Below are 24038 nucleotides of genomic sequence, written 5' to 3' on the forward strand. Positions count from 1 at the left end.
GGGCCGCGCGTGCCCGCGGGCCACGCCCGCCGGGTCCTTGGCGGTCGGGAGCGCGCGGCGCGCCGGGGCTCGCTCCTCCTCCGCAGCGGCGCCTTCCTCTGCCTCGGCTGCGGGCTGCGGCAGAGCGCTGCGGCGGCGCCGGCCTACGCCATGAGGATCCCCGCGTCAGGGCCGGCGGCGGGCCTGGCGGAGCGGCTGGGCTGGGCGTGAGGCGGCGGCCTGCGGGCCTGGGGAGCCCGCCATGGGGGACAGGTGACCGAGACCCCGGGAGGGAGGGCGGGAGGGCGGGCCGGCCGGCCGCGCGCGAACCCCGCTGACCATCCCTTTGCCTGTCGCAGGTGGGTCCGCGTGACCGTGCTCCGCGGCTGCGTGGGCTGCAGGACCGTGGCGGTGCCGGCCACCGCGACCGCGCGGGACCTCAAGGAGCGCATCTTCGCCGAGACCGGCTTCCCGGTGGCGGAGCAGCGGCTGTGGCGCGGAGACAGGGAGGTAGGTGGATTCCCCGGCCTGCCCCCCTCCCCCCCGCCCCCCGGAGATGGGCGCAGTCGCACGCGGGCGGCAGGAAACTCTCCGGCTCCTGTCTGTCACGGAAGACTGATGCTCCGATCGGTGATTCACTAGAGCTTTAGCAGAATGGCAGGAGCATGTGCCTGCCGGTGGTTGTGGGGTTTTTACTTTGTTTGTTTGTTTGTTTGTTTGTTTTGCATTTACAGTTTCCACATTTGTGAATCTTCACTGCCTAAAACGAACGTTTTTGTTTTGTTTTTGGTGGTCATTGTGAACCGAGTTAATATTCGCAGACATCACTATTGATGGGACGGAATCATCACTCATATGTTTCAGTTCCTAAATTTAACAAGAATGCTGTTTAAAAAACGGCCTATTCTGGAGCCTTTCCCACTCGCTTTGTGGTTTTGGAGCTAAAACCTATGGCTTTGCACGTGCTGGGCAGGTACTCTACGCTAATTTCTTTGAATCACAGAAATTTACAGCTGAAAAGGAACTTCAGACGTTATTTAATACCCAAACTGTTGTTTTGAGGAGAAAAATCTAAAACTTCTGAAGTGCTAATGTCTTAGTAGATCACAACTTTGGAATATAGCAACATTTCACATGTTCAGGTGTCTTAAATGTTGGGACAGATTCTACGGTTTTCTTGAATGGGAAATTTAAATGACTTTTTATTGAAAATAATCTTATTCTTTAATTCTGACACCATTCCTTTCTTATTCGATAAAGAACACCGTTTCCAGGACTTAAAGTGTCAAATGAACTTGCAGGAGTAACGAGCGACATGGATGACATTTCTGGTTGGATTTCCATACTGTTCGATTCACAACTCTCCAGTGTGGCTCTTGACTTTTTATATGCCTGGGTCAGTTTTCTGATTCCCAGCACACTTAAACATAGATTTCTGATGAACCTGTTTTTATGTACCTGTACAGACAGATAGGTCGTTCCTCATCATTTCCCCAGAGGTGTTTGCTGGTGTGCAGACATTGGCTTGCCCAGAGTTGAGGCAGAACCATAAAGAAGCACACACTGTAACTGCTTTCTTTACGTGTGTCACCTCCCTGCCTTGCCCATCTCTGTGGGTCTGCTCTTCCACGTCAATGTCCACTTTACTCCTGGTCCTACTCCGTCATTGTGTTTCCTCGATGCATATGCTCAAATGACTCGGTTGTGGCTCTTGCCTTTGGAAGTGTGCCTGTTTGCAGGTGCCTTTGCAAAGCTCAGAGCTCGGGTGGTTGCTGGAAGTGGTCACGTTGTTTGGGTTGGGTGGTAAGGAGGGTGAATGATAACTGGTTTGAGGTCATGGGTTTCTAGTCTATGGCTGTGAAGGTGAAATTGAAAGCTTGGGGCAGGGGCAGTGAAATGGCTCAGTGCTGTGCACGTCTGACAGCCGAATGTAATCCTGGAAACCCATGTAAAGGTAAAAGGAGAGAACTGTCTCTACAAAGTTGTCCTCTGATTTCCACGCGTGTGCCCCCATCCCCCCCCACACCTCTCTCTCTCACACACACACTATAAATAAGGAAATAAAAGGCTATACAGGATACTTTGTAAAGGACAGAATTGTAGTACTTTCTACAAGGTTGCCTAAGACCATCCTGCATATCAGAGGTTTACATTACATTCATAACAGTAGCAAAATTAGTTACAAAGTAGCAACAAAAATAACATTATGAGGAGCTGTATTGAAGGGCTGCAGCTTTAGGAAGGTTGGGAACCACTGACCTAAAGGATGGAGAGTGAATGGAGAATAAGGCAAAAGAGCATGTTTGCAAGTCTGGAGTCAGATGAGGAGACCAAGGGTTCCTTAGCAGGTGACAGGGGCAGCTCATTCTGGAAGAAGTATGTCAGTTGGTTTGCTTTTATGTGTGGTTTAGCCGATGGTGAGACATAGAAGCAGCTGGGAAAATGCACATAACAGAGAAGTGAGTGACCCAGATCCTGTGTGTTGCTGCCATGTGTATGCAACTAGAACAAAATTCATGTGTAACTTTCTGCTTTCCCACTTCTAAGTCTAGCCAGCTCTAAGGTTTGTGACTCTAAAGACAGTGAAAGTCAACTCACAGCTGCCGCTCTGAGGCTGAACGAGAGAGGTCCATGTTGGAGGTAGAATTCTAGAACATGGCTGATGCTTAGCACCTCTCCTTTTCTGTATTTGGGAAAAGGTGTAGGAATGGACCAACTGAGCTCCTATGCCCTGTTCTATGACCTCTACTCCCTGCTGTCCTCCAGACACTGTTCTGTGACTTCTATACCTACAGCCTCACTTAATGCTCAGAAGAGGCATTGTGTGTTGGCATTCTTTCCACAGGTGGAGTTTACCCTTCGGTCCCATGCTGCTCAGAACTTTTTAGATTGACATTACTAAATTCTGAATATTTTGGGATGAGCAGCAGATGATAATAGTACATGGTGATTTAGCTTTTCAGTCATCACAAGTGTGTCGTGTCCCTCTCCAGTCCCCTGTTCCCCAAACCCCAGCTTATGATTCCTGAACATCACCCTATGTCTTTGACACTGGAAAAAAGGAAGAGGATCTGCTGTACAGTTATATTATCATAGTGTTTAATAATTTGGATAGAGTTACTGTTTGCTAGTAATGGAAGATGCATGTCTCTGAGGTTTACAAGGGAGAATGAAGCTGGCAAGACCAAGATTCTAATGATTTTATAATCATTTTAAAAACAGTGAGATGGGCACTTTGAATAGGGGGCACATTTGCATGTGAGGGGGAATAGGGACATTTCTTTGCTTTGTTGTAGTATCCAGGAGAGAAGGGACAGGGCCTATACAAGCCCCCAAATCGTGGCACACTCCGTAAGATATAGTACTGCTGAGGACGTCTCTACTGCCCAGTTACTCTCTAGGAGAATGACTGTCCTGTGATAGCCACACATTATAGTCTACCAGATTGTCTATTGTTGGACCCTCGGTTATGTCTGGCTGAACTAATGCACTTACATTTGGTGTCTAGTTTCTTACAATTGATTCTCTTTCAAACCTGGAAACTTCTTAGATTTTCTTCCTTTGCTCTGGCATTTTTTTCTTTCAGTGCACCTTAGTGATCCTAAACTGGACTGATGATCATTGGTTTATGTATTACTTTCTTTTAGTAATTAATTAGATGGTTAATTCACCAGTGGAATGATCACCCATGGATGCTGTTATGGATAGCCTTGTGGCTCTTTCCTGTCTGTATGCCTGTCTTTCTCCTTCATGTCTGTGTCTCTTCTGTTGCCTCTCGGTTGTTGTTGTCTTAATAGTTCTATAGGCGTGAGTATATGTATATGTTTGTATTTTATATATATGTGTAACCTAAATATATTACCCAAATAATATTCCATTTACTTTTGTTGATTATGCCTGTTATAAGTAGCTTATCATTCTTCATGTAATAAACTGGATAGCTTTTTTCACTCAATATTTCATTACTGATGTACATCTAAATTATATATAGCTTGGCTGTTTAGTATTCATTAACGTGTGATATTTTGCTATACAAATACATCACAGCATTGGGTTATTTCTAAGGATTTTATTTTATATTTTTTTGCTAGTGGCAGTCAATATCCTCACCTATGTCTCTTTAAGCACCTGTGCAAGACATGCACTAGTTTTCACAGGCTAGTTCTCAGGTTCAGCAGGTATAGGATGTAAGCATGCTTTATAACCAAGGCCATTAGCAGTATACCCAAAGAGCAGAGCAGAAGAAGGATTACATACAGAAAATAAGGCGATAAAATGGGAGATGGTTATTAAGTCCCAGGACACGTGGAGCAGCTGCTGCAGGGAGTGGAGAAATACGAGTTAGGGTAGAGAGGCTGGAGATGATGTGCTTGGACCTGGAAGTAACTGCAGAGGAGCTTTGGAGAAAGATGCTCCCCCTACCCCCGAGTGATTTTAGGTGCTGACACTGTTGGTTGAACTGTGAAATAAAGATGAGTTGGTGCTAGAGGGAAAGCTAGTGAGCTCACCTTTCCCCAGGTCCAGTTTTCGTACATGGAGACAGTCGGCCCTGTTAGTGAGTGTACCTTAGAAAAGCAGTCCTCCAGGTAAGCTTTGGAGTCATGTTTGTGACCTTTGGGCTGTTGAAGAGGTCAGTGCAGGAAGATCATATAGGTAGATGGAAAAGTGGACCCAGATGGAGAGCAAGCTAATTTGGTTTTGAAGTCTACTCTGTGGGTTATAGAATTAATTCATCTTATACCTGCCTTTATGAGAAGCAGGGAGGCAAGCACTGAGGCATTTTTCAGGGAGCTTACAGCTTACTCCCCTCCTATTGGGGACATCTGTAATAATGCTTTCCAAAGGGAATGCCTAGGAACATGATTCTATGGGATACTACTGAAAAAAATTAAAAATAAGCTGCTAATTCAGGGGAATGCTGCATAGATTAAACCAAAGAAAATTGCCAGACATATTAATATGCCACAATTTTTGTCCTTTGATCTATTGCAGTTTCTATGCTGAACACCAAATACATTTTGATAGCATTGATCAAAAAGGTGTTTTTGCTTATGTTAAGGATACATATTTGAAACTGAATTTGAGATGATTTGGGCTGAGGGTGTAGATCAGTGGAAGAATACTTGCCTAGCTTGTAAAAGAGAGAGAGGGAAGAATTGTATGGTAGAGGACAAATAGGTGTATTTTTATTTATAATTATTTAAAGAAAAATTCTAGCTCTTAAATTTAAATAATGTATTTATTACATAAATATTTTAACTAGCATTTTGTTCTGTCTTTTCAAACATTCCCTTCAGAGCAACTTATTTCTTTGTTAGAATGCTTAACAAACGTTACTTAAAATGAAAAACATTTGAGGTAAGGTTTTAAAGTGACAGTACTGGATGTTGTATTACTTCTTACACATTTTCTGTTCTCTTTTTCAGTTACCTGACTGGATCAAGATTGGAGATCTGACTTCTGAAACCTGTCATGTTTTTGTGAACCTTCAATCAAGAGGCTTGAGCGGGGGAGGTATAATATTGACTTTACCAGAAGCATATACCATAATTCAGTCCATCGAAGATTTTATTTTAATGCAGACATAGAGAGGAGGATGGTGGCCAAGTGGAGGAGGGTGAAATGAAGAGGTGTTGGTCTAAGAGTATAAATTCCAGCTATGCAAAACAAACGAGAGCTGGAGATCCCAGTTCTCATTCTGTACTATGTAAAGCCTGCTAAGAAGAGTGGACATGGTGGTGGATGCCTGTAATCTCAGTACATAGGGAGCTGAGGCAGGAGGATCTTTTGAGTGTGAGGCCAGCCTAGACTACCTAGCAAGACTCTGAGTTAAAAATAAATATATAAGCAAGCAAACAAATAAATAAAATTGCTAATAAGGAAGATCTTAAATGCTTTTCCACAAAAGGAATAAAGTCAAAACAAAAGGGAGTTGGGAGAAACTTTTGGAGCTGATTGATAAGGTGTGGTAATGATAATGGTGTTTGATAGTTTCCTGGGTGTATACTGACCTTCGAGTTCATGCATTCAGTAACTGTAGCTTTTGGTATGTACTTCTGTAGTGGACTTTCCTTTGGGCTGCCAACTCACAAATAACAACACAGGGACTTATTATTGATTATGAAAACTCTGCCCAAAGCTTAGGCTTGTTCCTAACTAACTCTTATAGCTTAATTAACCCATATATATTAATCTATGTTCTATCTCTCTTCCATCTTGTATCTTCTGTTTCAGTGTGCATGTGACTCTTCTGTGTGCTTCAAATTTCCTCTTCTTCTTTTTTTCTCCCCAGAGATCCAACCCGTACCTCCTGCCTAGCTATTGGCTGTTCAGCTTTTTATTACACCAGTCACAGTAAAATTACATCTTCACACAGTGTACAAATATCCTACAACATTTCCCCCTTTCTATCTAAGTAAAAAGGAAAGGTTTTAACTTTAACATAGTAAAACTATATATAGTAAGGACAATTATCAGATAAGAATTACATTCACAATATTCAGTCCCTTTATATTTGGCATATTTGGATAAAATATTATTTATCCTATCTTGATGAATTTAAAATTTTATACCTAAACCATTTCTTTATTAAAACTTGTATTACCATCCTAAAACTATCTTTTTAGACCTCAAAACATCTTCTTAGATAAACAGCTTAAGGTTATGTTTTTTAATCTTACAAACTTTATATCTCTTATGTAAGTTTCTTTTCTGAATTTGATAACAAGGAAAACTGTAAAACTATAACTATTACATCTTCAATTCCATCAGAGACCTAAGAGGGAAATAATAATATCTGAGTAAACAGGAAAGGCAGAGCAAGCAACTTCCAAAACTATACAAATGACAGAGACATCTGGCTGCCTGGACAGTCACCCAAGTTTCCTCTGTAGTGTTGGGGCATCCAACTTCAGCCTGCAGGCCTAAAATATTTGACAAACTTTTGTGTGAAGCAAAAAATTTGAAGGACTGTCCTACCATGTCTTGGTAAAGTTCGACAGTAACTTTTTTGTGTGTCTTGCTTATCTGATTTGGACAACATACTGTCAGCAGTTGAGGCAAGGGCAATTTCTTGCCCAGTGGCTAACTTTGCCACAATAAAAGCAAAATCCATATGGAGGTTCTTCAATGCCCAGTATCCTTTTTTGAAGTAGATTGATACTTCCAGGAGCAGATATGCCTCACTGTCATGAAAAGCCTTATGTTATTAAAACATCTTAAGTGCCATATTTTATAGGTCTCTGAAGTGTTTGAACACCATCTATCTAAACTATGTCTCTGTATGACCTTGAAAACATACCTAATATGACCTCAAGTCTGATTGTTATAGATGACTAACTACTAACTTGTTTTTCTTAATTATCCTAAATGGTTAATAGTAATAACTTTAAAGGAGTAGAACTTTACATTTTTAAATGAGCTGCATAGATAACAATACTTTAAACAAAAATAGAAACATATATACAACAAAAATAACCTTAAATTTGTAGCAATTTATAATTGACATTATATATCAATTGTATATAATCAATATAAATGATATTATAATATTAAAAATATCTTAAACAAGAGTAGAAACATATATAGCATATGTTCTAACAAAAATAATCTTATATTTTGTATCACTATACAAAAATCCATACCAGTGTAAAATATTTGAGTAGTAGTTGATTTTTAGTCTAAAAGTGGATTCAATAATTTACCCTTTTCTCCTATCACTCCCTTATATCCCTTTTTTTTTTTCAAAAAGAGATCCTTGAGTCTAACCTCCCTTACCATGATCAGTAACAATTTGCAGCCAACCCTCCTAAATGATGACAAACATCTATAACCCGCCAAATGACCAAAAACTACCTAACCCACCTCTTGGGAATGTGGGTGTCATATTTTTTAAATTACTTCCTGTTGTCTGGGGGCAGCGGCATCTTCAGGGGACCCTGAGAAAATTGGGATAGTTGTCAAGTCCTGGGAGAGCTGTATTATTTTTTGTTTAGTCTCTGTGTGATGGGGAAATGTAGAGCTTATCTGAAGTTTTGGCTGGATAATCTGTGAGACTGGACCATCTCAACTAGCAGCTTTGAAGTTGTTCTGGGTGCAGAATTTTGAGGAAACTGTAACAGAAACATTCTGAGAAACTGGATTACCTGGGCTACTTGTCTTTATTGATGTCTGGTCCTTTTTTTTTTCTGAAAACGCATAAACTTTTAATGGTGACATAGATATCTCTATTAACACAAGTATGGAATGTGTAGTGTGCACAAGTCAGTTAAAATTTTGTTGTTGTTGTTTTATGTTTGAGCAGGTAAAAGGCATCTGTTAACTTTATAGTAAAAGACATGTTAACTTTATAAATTTGTTTGGACTGTATAACCAAACCTCTATCTATGCTATATGAAAGGATGGCATGTATATTAAGTCATGAGGACTCTGTAGCCAACAAGATTTTTCATGTCTAATCCAGTTTCAGAGCTGTTCCCATAGTAGAGGGGTCAGTATATACGTCACATGTCCTGTAATCTTTTTTTTTGCTTTTTTCCTCATGTCTGTAGCCAACATCCTCAGGAGGTCTCTCCTGACCAGATCTAATCTCTATTAACTTTGAAGGGAGCCATAACTTTTTATTTTCTGTGGAAAAAGAGGCACAACCTCTCCCTCAAAGCAGCGTATTTTTTAAATTCCATGCTGAAGTGAAGACATTCTTAAAATATATAGGTTGGTTTATTTTAGCAGTTTCTATAATCCAATGTCTCTCAGCAGCTATTGTTTTTTGTACATTAGCATTTAAAAAATTCAAAGTCGGGCCGGGCGGTGGTGGCGCATGCCTTTAATCCCAGCACTCGGGAGGCAGAGGCAGGCGGATCTCTGTGAGTTCGAGGCCAGCCTGGGCTACCAAGTGAGTTCCAGGAAAGGCGCAAAGCTACACAGAGAAACCCTGTCTCGAAAAAAACCAAAAAAAAAAAAAAAAAAAAAAAAAATTCAAAGTCAACAAAACACCACACAGGATCCAGATACCTTTTGTATTTTCCATCTTTGCATGGATTTTTTATATTACTTTATTTTTTTCTTTAGAGACTTTATTTTTTTTAAACAATTTTTTATGACTGTACCTATTTTTTCTTTTTTTTAGCATTTAAGCACATTTTTAAACATACTGTACTTTTTGTTAGAGGCTTTCTGTTGCCCCGTCCAGCGGGGTCTTCAGGGACTTAGAGAGAGGGCGGGCGAATGAGAGGGACAAGAGACACAAAGAATGAGAGCAGGACAGGACGTCTGATCAAGCTCCGAAATTTTAGTTTTCTCACAAGGCATAGTAGGTAGGCAAAGAGGGTTGCAAGCAGGAAGGGACTTTAATTATGTTTAGCCATCAGGAAATGTTGCTCTGAAGGTTATCTATCTACCCTTGTCTAACTGCCTAATTGCCTAACTGCAGCTCATTCACCTGATATCTGAGAAGAGGTTCTAGTATTTGTGAGAAGAGGTTCTGGTGCTGTGGAGAAGACTTAAGCAAGGCCTAGATCTAAGAAAAGAGGAGAGAAATCTAAATATGGCAGCATGTGTGTCAAGGGTTGCTTAGGCTTATGGCTCCGTCATTCTGTGTCTGGACCTGGCTTTACTAAGTACCTGCAGCATTCTCTGACCGAGTGAGATAAATTTTAAACTGCCATGTCAGCCACCGCACATCTCAGCTTAGCACATGGCATTAATGAAAAATTCAATACTTTACTTCATATGACAATTTATAGTAAAAACACAGGCACACTAAAAATTTTATATAGAATTACCCTAAGGCTATGGGCATAAGGTATGTATTAAAAATACATGGATTTCATTTTGGGTCTTGGGTCCCATCCTTAAGATACTTCACTAACTAGTGCAAATATTCTAAAGTCTGAAGTATAGAATACTCTGTGTCCAGCCTATGGTGATGGTTTCTTTGTGTAAGTACTTTTCATTTTTATACAGATTTTAAAAATTGCTTGTTCTTAAAGAATTTTTTCCTCCATCTTTCTCTTTACACCTTCCTCCTACCTACCTGAAGATGGCCTGGTTAGTTGGTATAGAACAATGTGGACAGCTTTCCTCTTCTTCCTCCTCCTCCTCCTCCTCTTCCTCTTCTTTTTCTTCTTTTCTTCCTTCTCCCCCTCCTCTTCCCCTCCTCCTGCTCCTCCTTCTCCTTTTCTTCTTTCTTTCTTTCTTTCTTTCTTTCTTTCTTTCTTTCTTTCTTTCTTTCTTTCTTTCTCTCTCTCTCTCTCTTTTTCTTTCTTTCTTTCTCTCTCTCTCTCTCTCTCTCTCTCTCTCTCTCTCTCTCTCTTTCTTTCTTTCTTTTTTTGAGACAGGGTTTCTCTTTATAACAGCTCTGACTTTCCTGGATTTCACTCTGTAGATCAGGTTGGACTCGAACTCTTTGAGATCCACCTGCCTCTGCCTCCCAAGTATTGGTATTAAAAGTGTGCACCTCCACCACCCGGCAGATTACCAGTTGAGTTTGAGAGTAATGAGAATGTGGCAATGAGTGTCATTACTTCTGGCTTGTTTTTCAGCAGGGGAGCAATAAACAGCTGTTGGTGGCACCTTTATCCCTCTGTCGTGTTGCTTGCTTGCTGTTGAATTAACCTTTTGCAATAGAATATCTTGGAAAAATCCTTTGGAACCTAATGTGTCATTTAGTTAAAAATCTTGAGATTTGATAACATTAATTGGCTTTATTTTCTATTGAGTTGCTTAACCTGGTAGATTTTGGTCCTAGGATTCTGTAGTGCCGTACATGAAATCATGTGGCAGAACCACATCAGAAGCAGCTGCTAAGTCTGGAGATCTTGTTTTTCTAAACCTTTTAAAATATATTCTGCATTTTAGGTCGATTTGGTCAAACAACTCCTCCACTTGTTGATTTTCTCAAGGATATTTTAAGAAGATATCCAGAAGGAGGACAGATCCTTAAGGTAGGTTATCTGTGGTTTATTTTCAGGACAAATAACTTAGTGTTTCCATTTGATCGAGATTTGATCACCGTGCCTCCACGGCCACAGTGCATGGGTGAATAGAGTAGATTTGAGAAGACAGCTGGCATGAAGGGAGGAAGGTTTGGGTAGAGGACTGCACTAGCTGCTGTATGCTCTCTCTTGACACAGTATCCTCTAGGAATGCTAATGTAGAGCACCAGGCCCTGCTGTCCTGCACCGGCCATCAACCAACCAAGCAACCAGTACTTCAGCAGCCTAACACAAGTCCATGCTAGAGGTTTAGATTTAGAAGTTTGTTTTTATGAGAGAGTCTACTTTACTAGGACAATTACTTGTTTATTTATATTTTACACACTCAAATATATTTTTCCACAGGATGGAGTGGAACACTTTGTAGTCCAGGCTGACCTCAAACTCATTTTTTTGATTGTCTATGCCCATTCCCCCCCCCTTTTTTTTTTTTTAGCATCAAAGCACATTTTTAAACATACTGTACCTTTTTTAGAGGTTTTCTGTGTCTGGACCTGGATATCTCAGTGCTAGACTCTGTAGGGATTATTCAGAATTGCCTGCAGTTCGGCCTCCACCTACGATGGTGTTTGCTAAGCACCCGCAGCATTCTCTGACCGTGTGAGATAAATCTTAAACTACCATGTCAGTTTAAGACTTCTACATCAGTCTTAGTGCCAGGGTTATGGACTGGCTTGTGATATGTTCTTTAAGTTTGAATATACTCATTAATAAAACAAAAATTAAATATCCACAAAAAAGGCAGTGAAAGAAGATTTTTGTGAAAATTAGGTGTGGTGTTTAATAAGATACCTCCTTAATGTACGTAGATGAGTTATGCATCTGCCTTGTTACTCTCTTTAGTGTCTTAGCCCTTATTTCTCTTCCAGCTTCGCAAAGTTTTAAAGTCTATTAGTCCGTGTAGTCATGCTCAGATAGGCACGGAATAGAGGTTGTGCTGTCATCAGGGACACTGGAGCAGCTTCAATTGAAGAATTGCCTGCAGTTCAGCCTGCACCTTCTATGGTGTTTGCTAAGGCAGGATTTTAGGGACATCCCAGAATCCATTCGGAAATAATTCCCTAAGGGTTACAGCCTTAGGGGAGCTCTTTTATATCTTTACTTATTGTACAACCTACAATTGGTAGTTGGGGCCTGGAACTTAGTGTTTTACGTTTAGTTTTTTAATTTGCTTAATTCCTGCTTCCATGCACATACATCATGAAGACAAATTCTAATCTCTGAAGTGTTCTTATTTTTTTGTAAGTTGACATATTCTGCCAACCATTTAGTCCTTACTGTCCACAGCTTGCTCATTTTTAAAGACTCTCTTGGACTGAACAGAGAAGGAATGAGGCCTAAGCCATGAAAATACCTATGAGAAATGGGCAGCTGTGTAAATAGGAGCCATAGCTGCTAATGGATGTGTGGGTAGTTAGAGGGTGTTCAGGTGTTCATATTCAGGGTTAGATGTATGACTGCTGGTCTAAACATTCTAGCCCCCCATTTTTTGTTTCTGAGGTTCATACCCAGGGTATTCCATGTGCTAGACAAGCACTGTACCCCTGAGCTACAGCGAAGCACCCACCCGCCAGGTCTTTGGCTGTACTTGATGAACCTGGTCAACCCACTCCCAGCTTAGCTTTTTTAAGTCTGTATTCTTCCCCAAGTTGTTTCACACTTGTACTCTTCTAGAGGCTGTCCTGTTGGCATTGCTTTAGTATCAGCTTAGGTGCTCTTCAATTTAGTGATTCCAAGGTTCCAGGAAGATGAAAAAAGTTCCTTTCCCCAAAGTCAGATGTTGATGAGTTTGATAATACAGGGTGATTTGTGTATGTGTGTTTTTTTAACTACCCATACAGTTATTTAAAGCAGTAGCCCTTAGTTTGCTTTGTTTTTTAAGTAGGAACCTATTCAAAAATTTATCATCTGATGATTTCTCCTTACTGTATTCAGGCCGTGAAAAAAAGCTGGTGGTGGCTCTCCAGAGTTCCATTCAACTTTTGCTGATTGTGGCTGCATCTCTAGGACTTGAATCTTATTTCAGCTGTAGCTCCCTTCTAGTTGACCAGAATGTTCTGTTAGGTATTTAGAGGTATTTGAGGGTGGTTAGGACTGAAATGCTTATTTACACTTTCCTTTCTATATCACAAGTGTCTGGGCACCCACCAACTCACCCACAATCCAACAAATGATCAATATTACTCCCTTTATGAATAGTTTTCATCACTAAGATGCTTTCTGTCTCAGGCATGTCAGGCTGTCAAGAATATTGCCTATTAGGGTACATGTAGACTAATACCATTGGATATCCTTTATTCTAAGAACACTTAAGTTTGGTAAACAAATGAGAACTAATAGTCTATTTTTGGAAGCTGTCCAAGCATAAGACATCTCAGAATAATCTGTATAGATCTTTGAACTAGAGTACTTTCCTTTGAACAAGGCTTTGCATAGATTTGTCCATACTTCCGGGATTTGTACTTAGAGGCTAAATGATAGTAGCAGCTTCAGAGCTGACTTGCAGGTGTGAATTGCTAGGACAGACTTCCCAACTCCTGTGTATGTAGGAACTACTTTCAAGAGGAATCTTACAGAGCTTAACTTTCCTCATGGAGATAGTGAGGTTTCTTCACTTTAACATACTTATAGTTTAAATATTGTAGGTCAATACAAAAGTGGACAGTAGATTACTGTATTAATGTCATTTTTTTGGTGTATTTCATGGTTAGGAATTAATTCAGAATGCCGAAGATGCTGGAGCCACAGAGGTTAAATTTTTATATGATGAAACACAATATGGAACGGAGACTCTTTGGTCAAAGGATATGGCACAATATCAAGGTAAGAATAATTTGGATTATTTTTTGTACTAATGGTGATTTTTAATGATTTACAATACTTTATTTGATGAACAGTGTAATTATCCTTTGTACTTCTTGGCATGTTTAATTCAGGTGTTTGTTTTTTTTTTCTGCTTTTGGTAGAAGATGTTTCTGCCAGTTGGTTTCTTTAGAGAATAAATAAATAAACAAACAAACAAATAAATAAAGTGGCTAGCAGTGTACTCACATAGCCTTCCATTCCTCTTAGTCAGCCTGTACTTCATATTTTGATTAAGATAAAGGACACTGCTTCTAAATAAATACCGTTTCTTCTGCATTTGGAAAGAAGCTGTAAGAAGCTGTGCTGTGTATGTTGCTTTCTACTTCAGGACTGCCCTTCCTTCTGCTGTGGGTGGGGACACAGACTTAATAGGAGGAGGAAAGAAGGGGACGAGAGGGAAAGTAAGAAGAGGACATCACCCGTAGGCTTGCTAGCTTGCTTGCACCCTGACATATAGAACAATATGTACATAACTTACTCAGCTCAGCTCTGAACTTGATGGATGATTGTGAATATTTAATGCATTAAGAAGTCTCAACTCATTTTCTTAGATATATTTTAGAGAAGTTTAAGTCAATATGATGTTTTGTTGAGGTAATCATCGTTGTTGTTAATTGAATATTTAGCATTTATTGTAATGGCTACAGTCATTCTGATATCAGATTTTAGGCTTGACTATGGTACTTTCTTTTCATCTGTTAAAGGAGATGTGTATGATATAATATCAGGAGGCTTGCACCCTGGTTCTGAGTCCTGCCACCTTGCTGACTAGTGCAGTCCTCTAGAGGCTGGTCAATCAGTGGCGAGAGGATTAACTTGGAGTTTCTTGGTTCTAATTTTATTATTTAATGTAGCCTCCTAGATTGGTGTTCAATTTGCATTCAGGGGGCTGCAGGCCAAGTCCTGGTCCTACACAGCCCTCTTCATTGCACGGTGCACAGGCAGTGGCACACTGGGCATGATCTCCATGTCCACCCTGCCCACAAACTAGTGACAGAAAGGGCAGTTTTTCTTCTAGTTATTCTGAGGAGAGAACAGGGTCCTAGATGTGAAGGTGGTTATGCGTATGCCAGGGGCATTCTATTTTCACTGTCCTGGGGTACTATGCCGGTGAGAATGTAGAGATCCTAGAGGCATTTTGCTTCAAAATTCTGCCACGTGTCTTAAGTTTTTTTTGCTTTCCTTCTTCATTAAAAAATTATTAAAATAGCTGGGTGTAGTGATGTACACTTTTAGTCCCAACTCAAGTTCAAGGCCAACATGATCTGTCTAGTGAGTTCCAGGTCAGTCAGAGCTTAGAGCTTTACTTACTGTTTCAACACTCCACCACCACAGCCACCACCAAAAGATTTAAACAGTCACATCTTCCTTCCATTGCTCAGGGGTCATCTCAGAAGAGTAGGTGGAGTTGGGGACCTTGTAAGTGTCATGGCTGGGAGGGAAATGATCCACCCAAAGTAGAGAATGAAACTTGAGCCAACACCACCTTCCTAAGCAATGGGTCAGAACTTCCAGAGTCTGACTTTAGGCTTTATTTCTCTTAAACAGTAAAACTTTGGGGAAAAAGTTTCCACGTGACAGTGATCACAACAAAGCTTTAGATATAGCTACATAGACACTCCTAGCAAAGTAGCAAAGCACCTGTGACCTGTAGAATAAGAAAGGTCTGTTGACTGATAGAGCTCAGGCCAAGGGCCTAAGGAGGAAGCATTTGTAATAAGCATAAGGATAGACTCTGTTGGTGGAGGACACAGAGTACATGGAACCTCGTTCTTAAGGATGTGTTCTACTCACTGAGAGACTAAGCTCAGGATAAGGGCCTGAACAGTGCTCAGGATCTGGGGGACTCAGGAAGACTGGCTCCATAGAACAGCATCCAGTCCAGCTTTCCAAGTGACCAGGCATCAGTCATCATCTTCCTTTGAAGAAAATGGCCTGTTTGTTTTAACAAGTCTGGTTCCTCCATTGCTTTTCTAAAGCCGTGCCTCCTATGGAGGTAGGAAAATTGTAAGAACCAGAGACAGTAAAACAGTGTTTTTGGACACAACAGGCATTCATATATGAACTGACAATAGCCATGACTGCATGGGCAAGCTCAACCTGATGGTGTTCCAGGATAGAGAGGGGAGGTGGTCAGGAAGTCCCGCCCTAGCTGAGGAGCTCTTATCTTTCCTGTTGATTCTAGGAGGGAGTACTGGTAACTGAGAACTTCTTAATTCCCTTCTATAGATCTCAAAGTTATATAGTTCTTTCTAGATTCTGGCAAGAAGGTCATCCTGGGCCTGTTCTGTGATCTTTCCTTCTATGTCTGGTATTTTAGTGAAGAGGGAGCAGGCAGAACCATACAGTATTTAGCATATGCCATTTTAAATGAGCTGTGGTTAACTGTTAGATAGTAACAAGTCACATTGCTATTTTTGCATATACATATGATATAACATAAAGATTGATATGATATAGAAGACTTACTGTGTCATAATAGAAATAGCTAATAATTTAAGGGCTCTTCTCTATGGTGTGTGCTGTGGTGAGCCTTTATTAATACCACAGTGGATCATCGTAAGCACTCCTCTGTGGGGAGATAAAGCTCTTATCTCAGGATAGATGAAGATGCTGAGCCTGTGCCTGTAATTGGTAACAGTGAATCTGATGACACCAGACTCCCTTGACTCCTGAGCTTGTCCTTTTCAGAATAGCCTTTTGAGCCTTGACCAATTTCATGTTCTGACTTTGACTACTATAAATATAGCAGTTGCACTAATTAAGAAAAAAAAAAGACCAGGCCAACATCCCATATTTAAAGAAGCATAAGGAGATGTTCTTTGGGTACTGGGAATCTCCATATAGTTCATTAGCATGGAAGTTTCACAGGTCCAAGGGTACGTATAGAGTCTGTGCTTAATTGTGTCTATTATTCCTAAGCAACTTTTCAAAGGAAAACATTGATCATATTTAAAGAATAATGAGTTGATATAGTTGCCTCTTTTTAGAGAATGTTAGGATTTCTGAAAACGGGGCTCAAAAGAGAGTGACGAAGTATTTACTCAGAATTGTACATACAATATATTGTTAAATAAACCACTTTGGAGATAGTATTATAATTCCAAATAATTTATTTAAATATTTACCACATTCATCACTCATTAAATTACACCATAAGTGCCATGAATAGAAATCAAGTAAAGCAAAATAAAAAACATACAACCCAAAGATTTACAAGATGCTTATTAACATTAGTAAGGGATTAATTTCTACTTTATGAAAAATACAGTGACAAAATCTCTTTTGGTTGTAGATTTCCTTAGTACATTGTTCAATATGTCTTAGAACATGATCTATGCTTGCCATACTTTCAATTTTAAATGGATGAATTTATTCAGTGTATATAAAAAAGTAAAAGAATAAATGACGATAGATAGATAGACAGACAGACAGCAAAACACCAGGTCGCTTACTGAAAATATCCAGCAGAAATCCACTGAGGAAGGATTTAGGGCAGCCAGCTGGAGTTCCCAACAGAGAGTCCCAGGCAGAGCAGTCTCCCCTCAGGATGGGTGTCCAAGTAAAAGAACAAATAGCAACTGCTGGAGCTGACATCATCAAAACTGGACACAACATCCAACAGAAAATGACTAGGGAAGTTGAGACAGTCAGACTGGAATTCCCCACTGAACGCTCTCTCCATGGATGAGCTTTTCACAGTGGAACTGGCTTCTCTTTCCCACTTCAAACCTTTTTTATATAAGGGATAAACAGCAGTAGCATTGGTTAGAAACATGTGCCTTCCAGCTCTTCTCCAGGACACAGCATTTTTACTGTTTTGCTGTTCTTATCCCACCCTGTCAGAGAGTTAGGGGGCCTCAGACCATCCTCACAAGAGGCCCTGACACAAGCATTGTTGGGTCTAAAATGGAAGGGGCCAGCACTGATCCCAGAGCCAGCTTCTTGGGGAGCTCAAACAGCACATAACAATTCTCAATCTGATGTACCCTGCACACATTGTCAAGAAATTCCCTCTACAAAGAATAATTCAAATATGCTATTTAGAAGAGTTTAAACAGAGTGTGGTACCCTGTGATAATATCCTTGTTTGATCTGTATTTTTTGGTATTTAAGTTCTGTAATTCTCTTAATTTCTTCTTTCAGGATTTTTGACAAACAATATATTTCTCTGGTTGTTAGCTTTTACCAAGTTTGTTTTTATTTTTATTGTGAAAACAATTGGAATAATAATGCAAAATTTAGTCACTGTACTCACTTGTCTCTATTTTCCATTCAAATAAGTTTTTGTTGTTATTTATTTTGTTGTGTTTTTTGTTTTGTTGTGTTTTTTGTTTTGGTATGGATGATGCTCTTAAAACAGAGCTGACCATACTTCTTGCTGAGTATCTGCCTGTGCATTTCAATACCCAGGGTCAGCTCTCTATGTGTACAACAATGCGGTTTTCACCCCAGAGGATTGGCATGGCATTCAAGAAATAGCAAGAAGCAGGAAAAAAGATGATCCTTTGAAGGTTGGAAGATTTGGAATTGGGTTTAATTCTGTCTACCATATAACAGGTGCAGTATTGGCTGTGGGCAAGTGGGAAATAAACTCAGCCAAACTATAGATACATTTTAGTAAATCTGCTGTATTACCTGAATGTACTACATACTAAAATTATATTGTTATAGACTAAAATGTAGATGTTGCACATAAATCTTTTCTTATTTTATTTTTTATTCCCCAGCCCCCTACACAAATCTTAATGTTGTATTTATGTGTTCACCTTTTGGAAGTTCACCTTCAGAGCTCCAAGTGATGATTTATAAATGTTGAAGCACAGTTGAGGATTGCACAAGTGTAGACTATTATGCAGGAATTTAGAGCAGTAATTGTCCTGTGTGTGCACCTCAGTGTTATTTTGTCTCTAGTTGTCGGTGAGCACATTGATGTGGACCATTTGCTGGAAGGCTCTTTTGCAATCTGAAGATTTGAGAAAACCATAGGTCATGCTTTTACACTATCAAGAGTCTCTCTGAGCCGGGCGTTGGTGGCGCACGCCTTTAATCCCAGCACTCGCGAGGCAGAGGCAGGCGGATCTCTGTGAGTTCAAGGCCAGCCTGGGCTACCAAGTGAGTTCCAGGAAAGGCGCAAAGCTACACAGAGAAACCCTGTCTCGAAAAAACCAAAAAAAAAAAGAGTCTCTCTGATCTGATTTCAGTATGGATATGTGGCATCGTGTAAAGGGACTAGTGACTAACAGATCCTAGATTGTACTGTTGATGGATTTAATGGATATAACATACATTTGCTACTTAAGATACATAAGAATTTGGGAGTTGGTGATAGGCCCAATTGAAATTGCATTTGACAACCACAGATATTAAAGAGGTGACAGACTTCACTGGAGCTACATTGAACATGAAGTTTAGGGGCTAAAGTCTGCATGGGAGACAAACACATCAGAATTACCCATAGGAAGTCCTTTAAGTAGTATCATGGATAAAAGTTTCTTCCGAATAATAAATCTGACACTTCTAGTTCTGTCAGTGTTGAAATCTCACTGTCTTTAGTTAAGGAACAGAAGAAGCAGTTGACATCAGTCTAGAGGCCATGTGATAGGATGTGGGTTTTAAGAACTGTAGCTGTATACCTTGTGAGTCCTTCCCCAGGAAAGTTCATTTCTCACTCACTCTGGGGTCTGTGCTTGCTGAGCTATGTGGCAGTGGAGCAAGCTGCATTGTCTAGTCGGTAGTAGAATCTTTAATTTTGAACATAAATTGCAACTCTTCTTTCTAACTGGGCTTATGTGGCAGTGAGCACTGAGTATAAAGATCTAAATAGTGTTTATACCTTCCACTTGATGAGTATTTACAGATACAGCACAGATTTTCACAGAAATCATGCAAGTTTCTATAACTGGCTCTTACTAGATGGGCTCAAACCAGAAACCATTGTGCCTCACTTGCAAAGTATTAAGTCACTTGTTTTTGAAGAATTTTATGTCATACTATTTCTTATGTAATATTTTGATGGTAGTTAACATTTTATCGTGGCTATAATTATAATTGTTCATTGGATTTCTGAGTTGGTTATGTCTTGGTTTTTGTTTTTACAGATGTTCCTTGTATCTTTAGTGGTGACCAGATAGGAATGCTAGATCCTCATCAAACACTTTTTGGCCCCCATGAATCAGGCCAGTGTTGGAATCTCAAAGAGGACAGCAAAGAAATGAGTGAGCTTCCAGATCAGTTTGCACCCTTCATTGGCGTTTTTGGAAGCACCAAGGAAACGTTTACAAATGGCAGCTTTCCAGGGACGTTTTTCCGTTTCCCTCTTCGCTTACAGCCTTCTCAGCTCAGCAGCAATCTCTACACTAAGCAGAAGGTTCTGGAGTTGTTTGACTCTTTCAGGGCAGATGCAGACACAGTGCTGCTCTTCCTGAAGAGTGTGCAGGCTGTATCTTTACATGTCCGAGAGGCTGATGGGACAGAAAAACTGGTATTTAGAGTGACTGCTAGTGAGAATAAGGCCCTGAAACACGAACGGCCAAATTCGATCAAGATTCTGGGAACGGCCATAGGCAACTATTGTAAAAAGATCCCGAGCAACAGTGTCACCTGTGTAACATATCATATAAACATAGTCCTAGAGGATGAGAGTACAAAGGATGCCCAGAAGACGTCTTGGTTGGTGTGTAACAGTGTGGGTGGGCGAGGCATGAGCAGTAAACTGGATTCTTTGGCTGATGAATTGAAATTTGTGCCAATCATTGGACTAGCGATGTCTTTATCAGGCAGGGATGATGAAGAAAATGGAGCAATATCTGATTTCTCAGGAAAAGCATTTTGTTTTCTTCCTTTGCCTCCTGGTGAGGAAAGCAGAACAGGGCTTCCAGTCCATATCAGTGGCTTCTTTGGCCTGACTGACAACCGCAGGAGCATAAAATGGAGAGAACTGGACCAATGGAGAGACCCCGCAGCCTTGTGGAATGAGTTCCTTATTGTGAATGTTGTTCCCAAAGCTTATGCTACTCTGATCCTAGATGCAATAAAACGCCTGGAGACAGAGAAGAGTTCTGATTTCCCCTTGTCGGTTGATGCCATCTACAAACTTTGGCCTGAGGCCAGCAAAGTCAAGGCACACTGGCAGCCGGTGTTGGGGCCTCTGTTTAGTGAACTGTTGCAGCATGCTGTGATTTACTCAATTAGTGGTGAGTGGGTAAAGCTGGAGCAGGTGTACTTCTCAGAACTTGATGAAAGTTTAGAATATACACAATCTGTGCTCAACTACCTCCAGAGCTCAGGGAAGCAGATTGCCAAGGTACCAGGGAACCTGGCTGCTGCTGTTCAGCTCAGTGCAGCCTCTGCTACCTCCAGTGCGACTCCTGTGAGGAAGGTGACACCTGCATGGGTGCGGCAGGTTCTGAGGAAGTGTGCACACCTGGGCAGTGCTGAAGAGAAGCTTCATCTTCTAGAATTCGTGCTTTCTGATCAAGCCTACAGCGAGCTGCTTGGGCTGGAGCTGCTGCCTTTACAAAGTGGGGCTTTTGTCCCCTTCTCCTCGTCTGTCTCTGATCAAGATGTTGTTTACATCACCTCAGAAGAGTTCCCAAGGTAGATACAGCATGGCTCAGACACTGGTTGATGGAGGGAGTGGGGATTGTCCCATCCACAGAGTCCTTGACTGCCAGGTTCATCAGGTATCTGGCTTGTGTGATTAGGAGGGCTTTTCATGAGATGTTAAAAGATAAATGTTATATTTTAAAAGGAAAAGGCATTCTGGCATTTGTCAATTAAAAGAATGCATAAAAGCTGGGTGTATTGCCTTGTGTCTATAGTCCCAGCTGTTTAGGAGCCTGAGGAGGACCACTTGAACCTGGGAGTCCCAAGACAACATAGTAATAGCTTGTCTAACAAACAGTTATTCTAGTAGCTCTTTCTCAGTCACAAAACTGAAAACAATTACTGTATGTTACTAGTAGAGGTAAGATGAGTCAGTAGAATTATTGTGATGAAATTTTAATTAAGATAATATATGAAATAACTGTTTCTCTGTATTTTTTAGACAGGATGTGGTTGTGTAGCCCAGACAAGCCTGGAAAGCAGTTTTCTTGCTTCTGCCTCCCAAATGCTGGGCTTTCAGATGTACATCATCCTACTTGGCTTTAGCAACTGAGTTTTTATAGCTGAGGCTATATATTGACATTTTATGGAATAAAATTCATTTTACTGTTAGGTATTTAGACTGTTTTTAAATTGACATGGTGTATGATATCCTCATATTTTAAAGCAAAGCCTAGATAATGTTGTAGTTGGATGTGTATACTGTAATTCATGTAAAATGAAATAGCATATTTTATTGGCTTGAAAGTATATGGTGGACTTTCTTAACCTTAGAATTATTAGAATTGTAACTGCTGTGCACCTCTCACGTTCTAGGTCCCTTTTCCCAGGTCTTGAAGCAAGACTTATTTTGGAGAACTTGAAGCCTCACCTTCTAGCTGCTTTAAAAGAAGCTGCCCAGACCCGAGGTATTTTAGCCATTGAGTGCTTTTCTTAAACAACCCTCTTTATAAAACTATAAATGGTTTCTATAAGATTTCTTCTAAGAACATCCATTTTAGACATATAATCTGAGTTCATATGACTCAACCAAGGAGAATTGTTCAGTTGAAGATGTGTCAGGAGGGTTGAGGTTTAGCTCAGTGGTAGAGTGCTTGCCTAGCAAGCGTAAGGCCCTGGGTTCGAGCCTCAGCTCAAAAAAAAAAAAAAAAACTCCGGCGGAGGTGGCGCACGCCTTTAATCCCAGCACTCAGGAGGCAGAGCCAGGCGGATCTCTGTGAGTTCCAGGCCAGCCTGGGCTACAGAGTGAGTTCCAGGAAAGGCGCAAAGCTGAAACCCTGTCTCTGAAAAACCAAAATTAAAAAAAAAAAAAGATGTGTTAGGAGCTATTCTAGTGTCATTGAGAACCTCATGCTGTGGCTCTGGTGGTGGGCATTTGAAAAGAATTGCTTTTGAGCTATTTAAACATGGATTCCTTCCCTTCCTTCTATCCATTTCTCCCTGCCCCCCTCCCTGCCCTTCCTGGAGCTGAGGACTGAACCCAGGGCCCAGGGCCTTGGACTTGCTAGGCAAGCACCCTACCACTGAGCTAAATCTCTAACCCCTCTATCCATTTCTTGATGGAGAATCATCTGGTTTTTTGAAGCATACAATATATTATTATTATCTTTCATTACCCTACTATGCAGTAGTACCCAGAACTTCTTAATCTGACCTGTAACAGTACTAATTGACCAACCTCTATCTATCCCACACATCCCATCCCCCACTCTCCCAGCATCTGGTAACCACGGAGAAAGCTTGGGAGATACTCATGAGCTAGATATTAATGGACAAATAAAAGATAGCTGGGGAAGAAGTCCTGCTGTAAGGCTGGCAGTGGAGCATGCTGGAATGTTAGTCTGTCCTGCTGTTGTACAGATCTCTGCCCAGTGTTTGGAAGGCTCTCTGAGACATCTGTTTTCTGCCTGGGGCTGAGTCTTACTATTGCAGACCCAGCACTGAACTCCAGAGTGAAGTTCTGGCCTAGCCTTCCTAGAATGCTTCCTAGTGGATGGAGTCTTTGCCTTCTCTTTATTGCCCAAGTATGGGAGAGGAGTCCTGGAGGCATCCCTTGAGCCACACAGTATGTGATTCTGCAGGCCCTGGAGAGGTCTGTAGGTAGTAGCATGGGGGAATGGTCTTGGAGCTCTGTCTGGCTTTGGATGCTATCATGGTGAGTTTGGTAGTGGGCTTCAAGTCCAAGGCCTTGTCTTAGTTCCTCCTCCCTTCCCTAGGAAAGAGGCATCGTCTATGATGAGTATCTCCTCTTGTTTGCTCTCCACAACCCTTAAGGTAGCAGAGCCTCTGTCATCATCTCCACTCGAAAAGCTCGAGGAAATGAAAGGCTTTATTTAGATAACTTGGAATGCAGAGTTGGAGCCATAGTTCTAGTTTTGTTCTTTTTCATTTTTATTTGTAAATTAGATTATTTGAGGTTTAAATTACATGAGTAAATGGATGATTATCAGAAATTAGGTGAGAAGTGAATAGTTAGAAAATTCTGCCAGTAAATGGGTTTTAGATTAAAAAAAAAAAAACTAGCAAAAAAGTAATTGAGTAGACAAATTCCTAATGGAGTAGAACTAGGATCCTATTTACATGTTTCTTAAT

The 24038-nt window shown here is 40.7% G+C and overlaps 1 protein-coding gene across 6 annotated transcripts in view; it reads left to right on the forward strand.

Moving 5' to 3' along the window:
- Sacs (sacsin molecular chaperone) overlaps nucleotides 1-24038 on the forward strand; it is an 88033-nt gene that overhangs the window by 45434 nt on the left and 18561 nt on the right. For 2 of the 6 annotated variants that reach the window (XM_076545141.1, XM_076545142.1), the window contains exons 1-8: nucleotides 109-252; nucleotides 339-489; nucleotides 5406-5493; nucleotides 10837-10922; nucleotides 13685-13796; nucleotides 18252-18398; nucleotides 19940-21437; nucleotides 22263-22354. In XM_076545141.1, the coding sequence (XP_076401256.1) occupies nucleotides 242-252; nucleotides 339-489; nucleotides 5406-5493; nucleotides 10837-10922; nucleotides 13685-13796; nucleotides 18252-18398; nucleotides 19940-21437; nucleotides 22263-22354 (2185 nt within the window). In that variant the 5' untranslated portion in view covers nucleotides 109-241. Of the gene's footprint in view, nucleotides 1-108; nucleotides 253-338; nucleotides 490-5405; nucleotides 5494-10836; nucleotides 10923-13684; nucleotides 13797-18251; nucleotides 18399-19939; nucleotides 21438-22262; nucleotides 22355-24038 lie in introns of those variants that run through there. The other 4 variants (XM_006986324.4, XM_042284976.2, XM_076545143.1 and 1 more) reach the window with 2 other exon arrangements.

This window comes from Peromyscus maniculatus, chromosome 9, assembly GCF_049852395.1.
Source record: "Peromyscus maniculatus bairdii isolate BWxNUB_F1_BW_parent chromosome 9, HU_Pman_BW_mat_3.1, whole genome shotgun sequence".
NCBI lineage: Eukaryota > Metazoa > Chordata > Mammalia > Rodentia > Cricetidae > Peromyscus > Peromyscus maniculatus.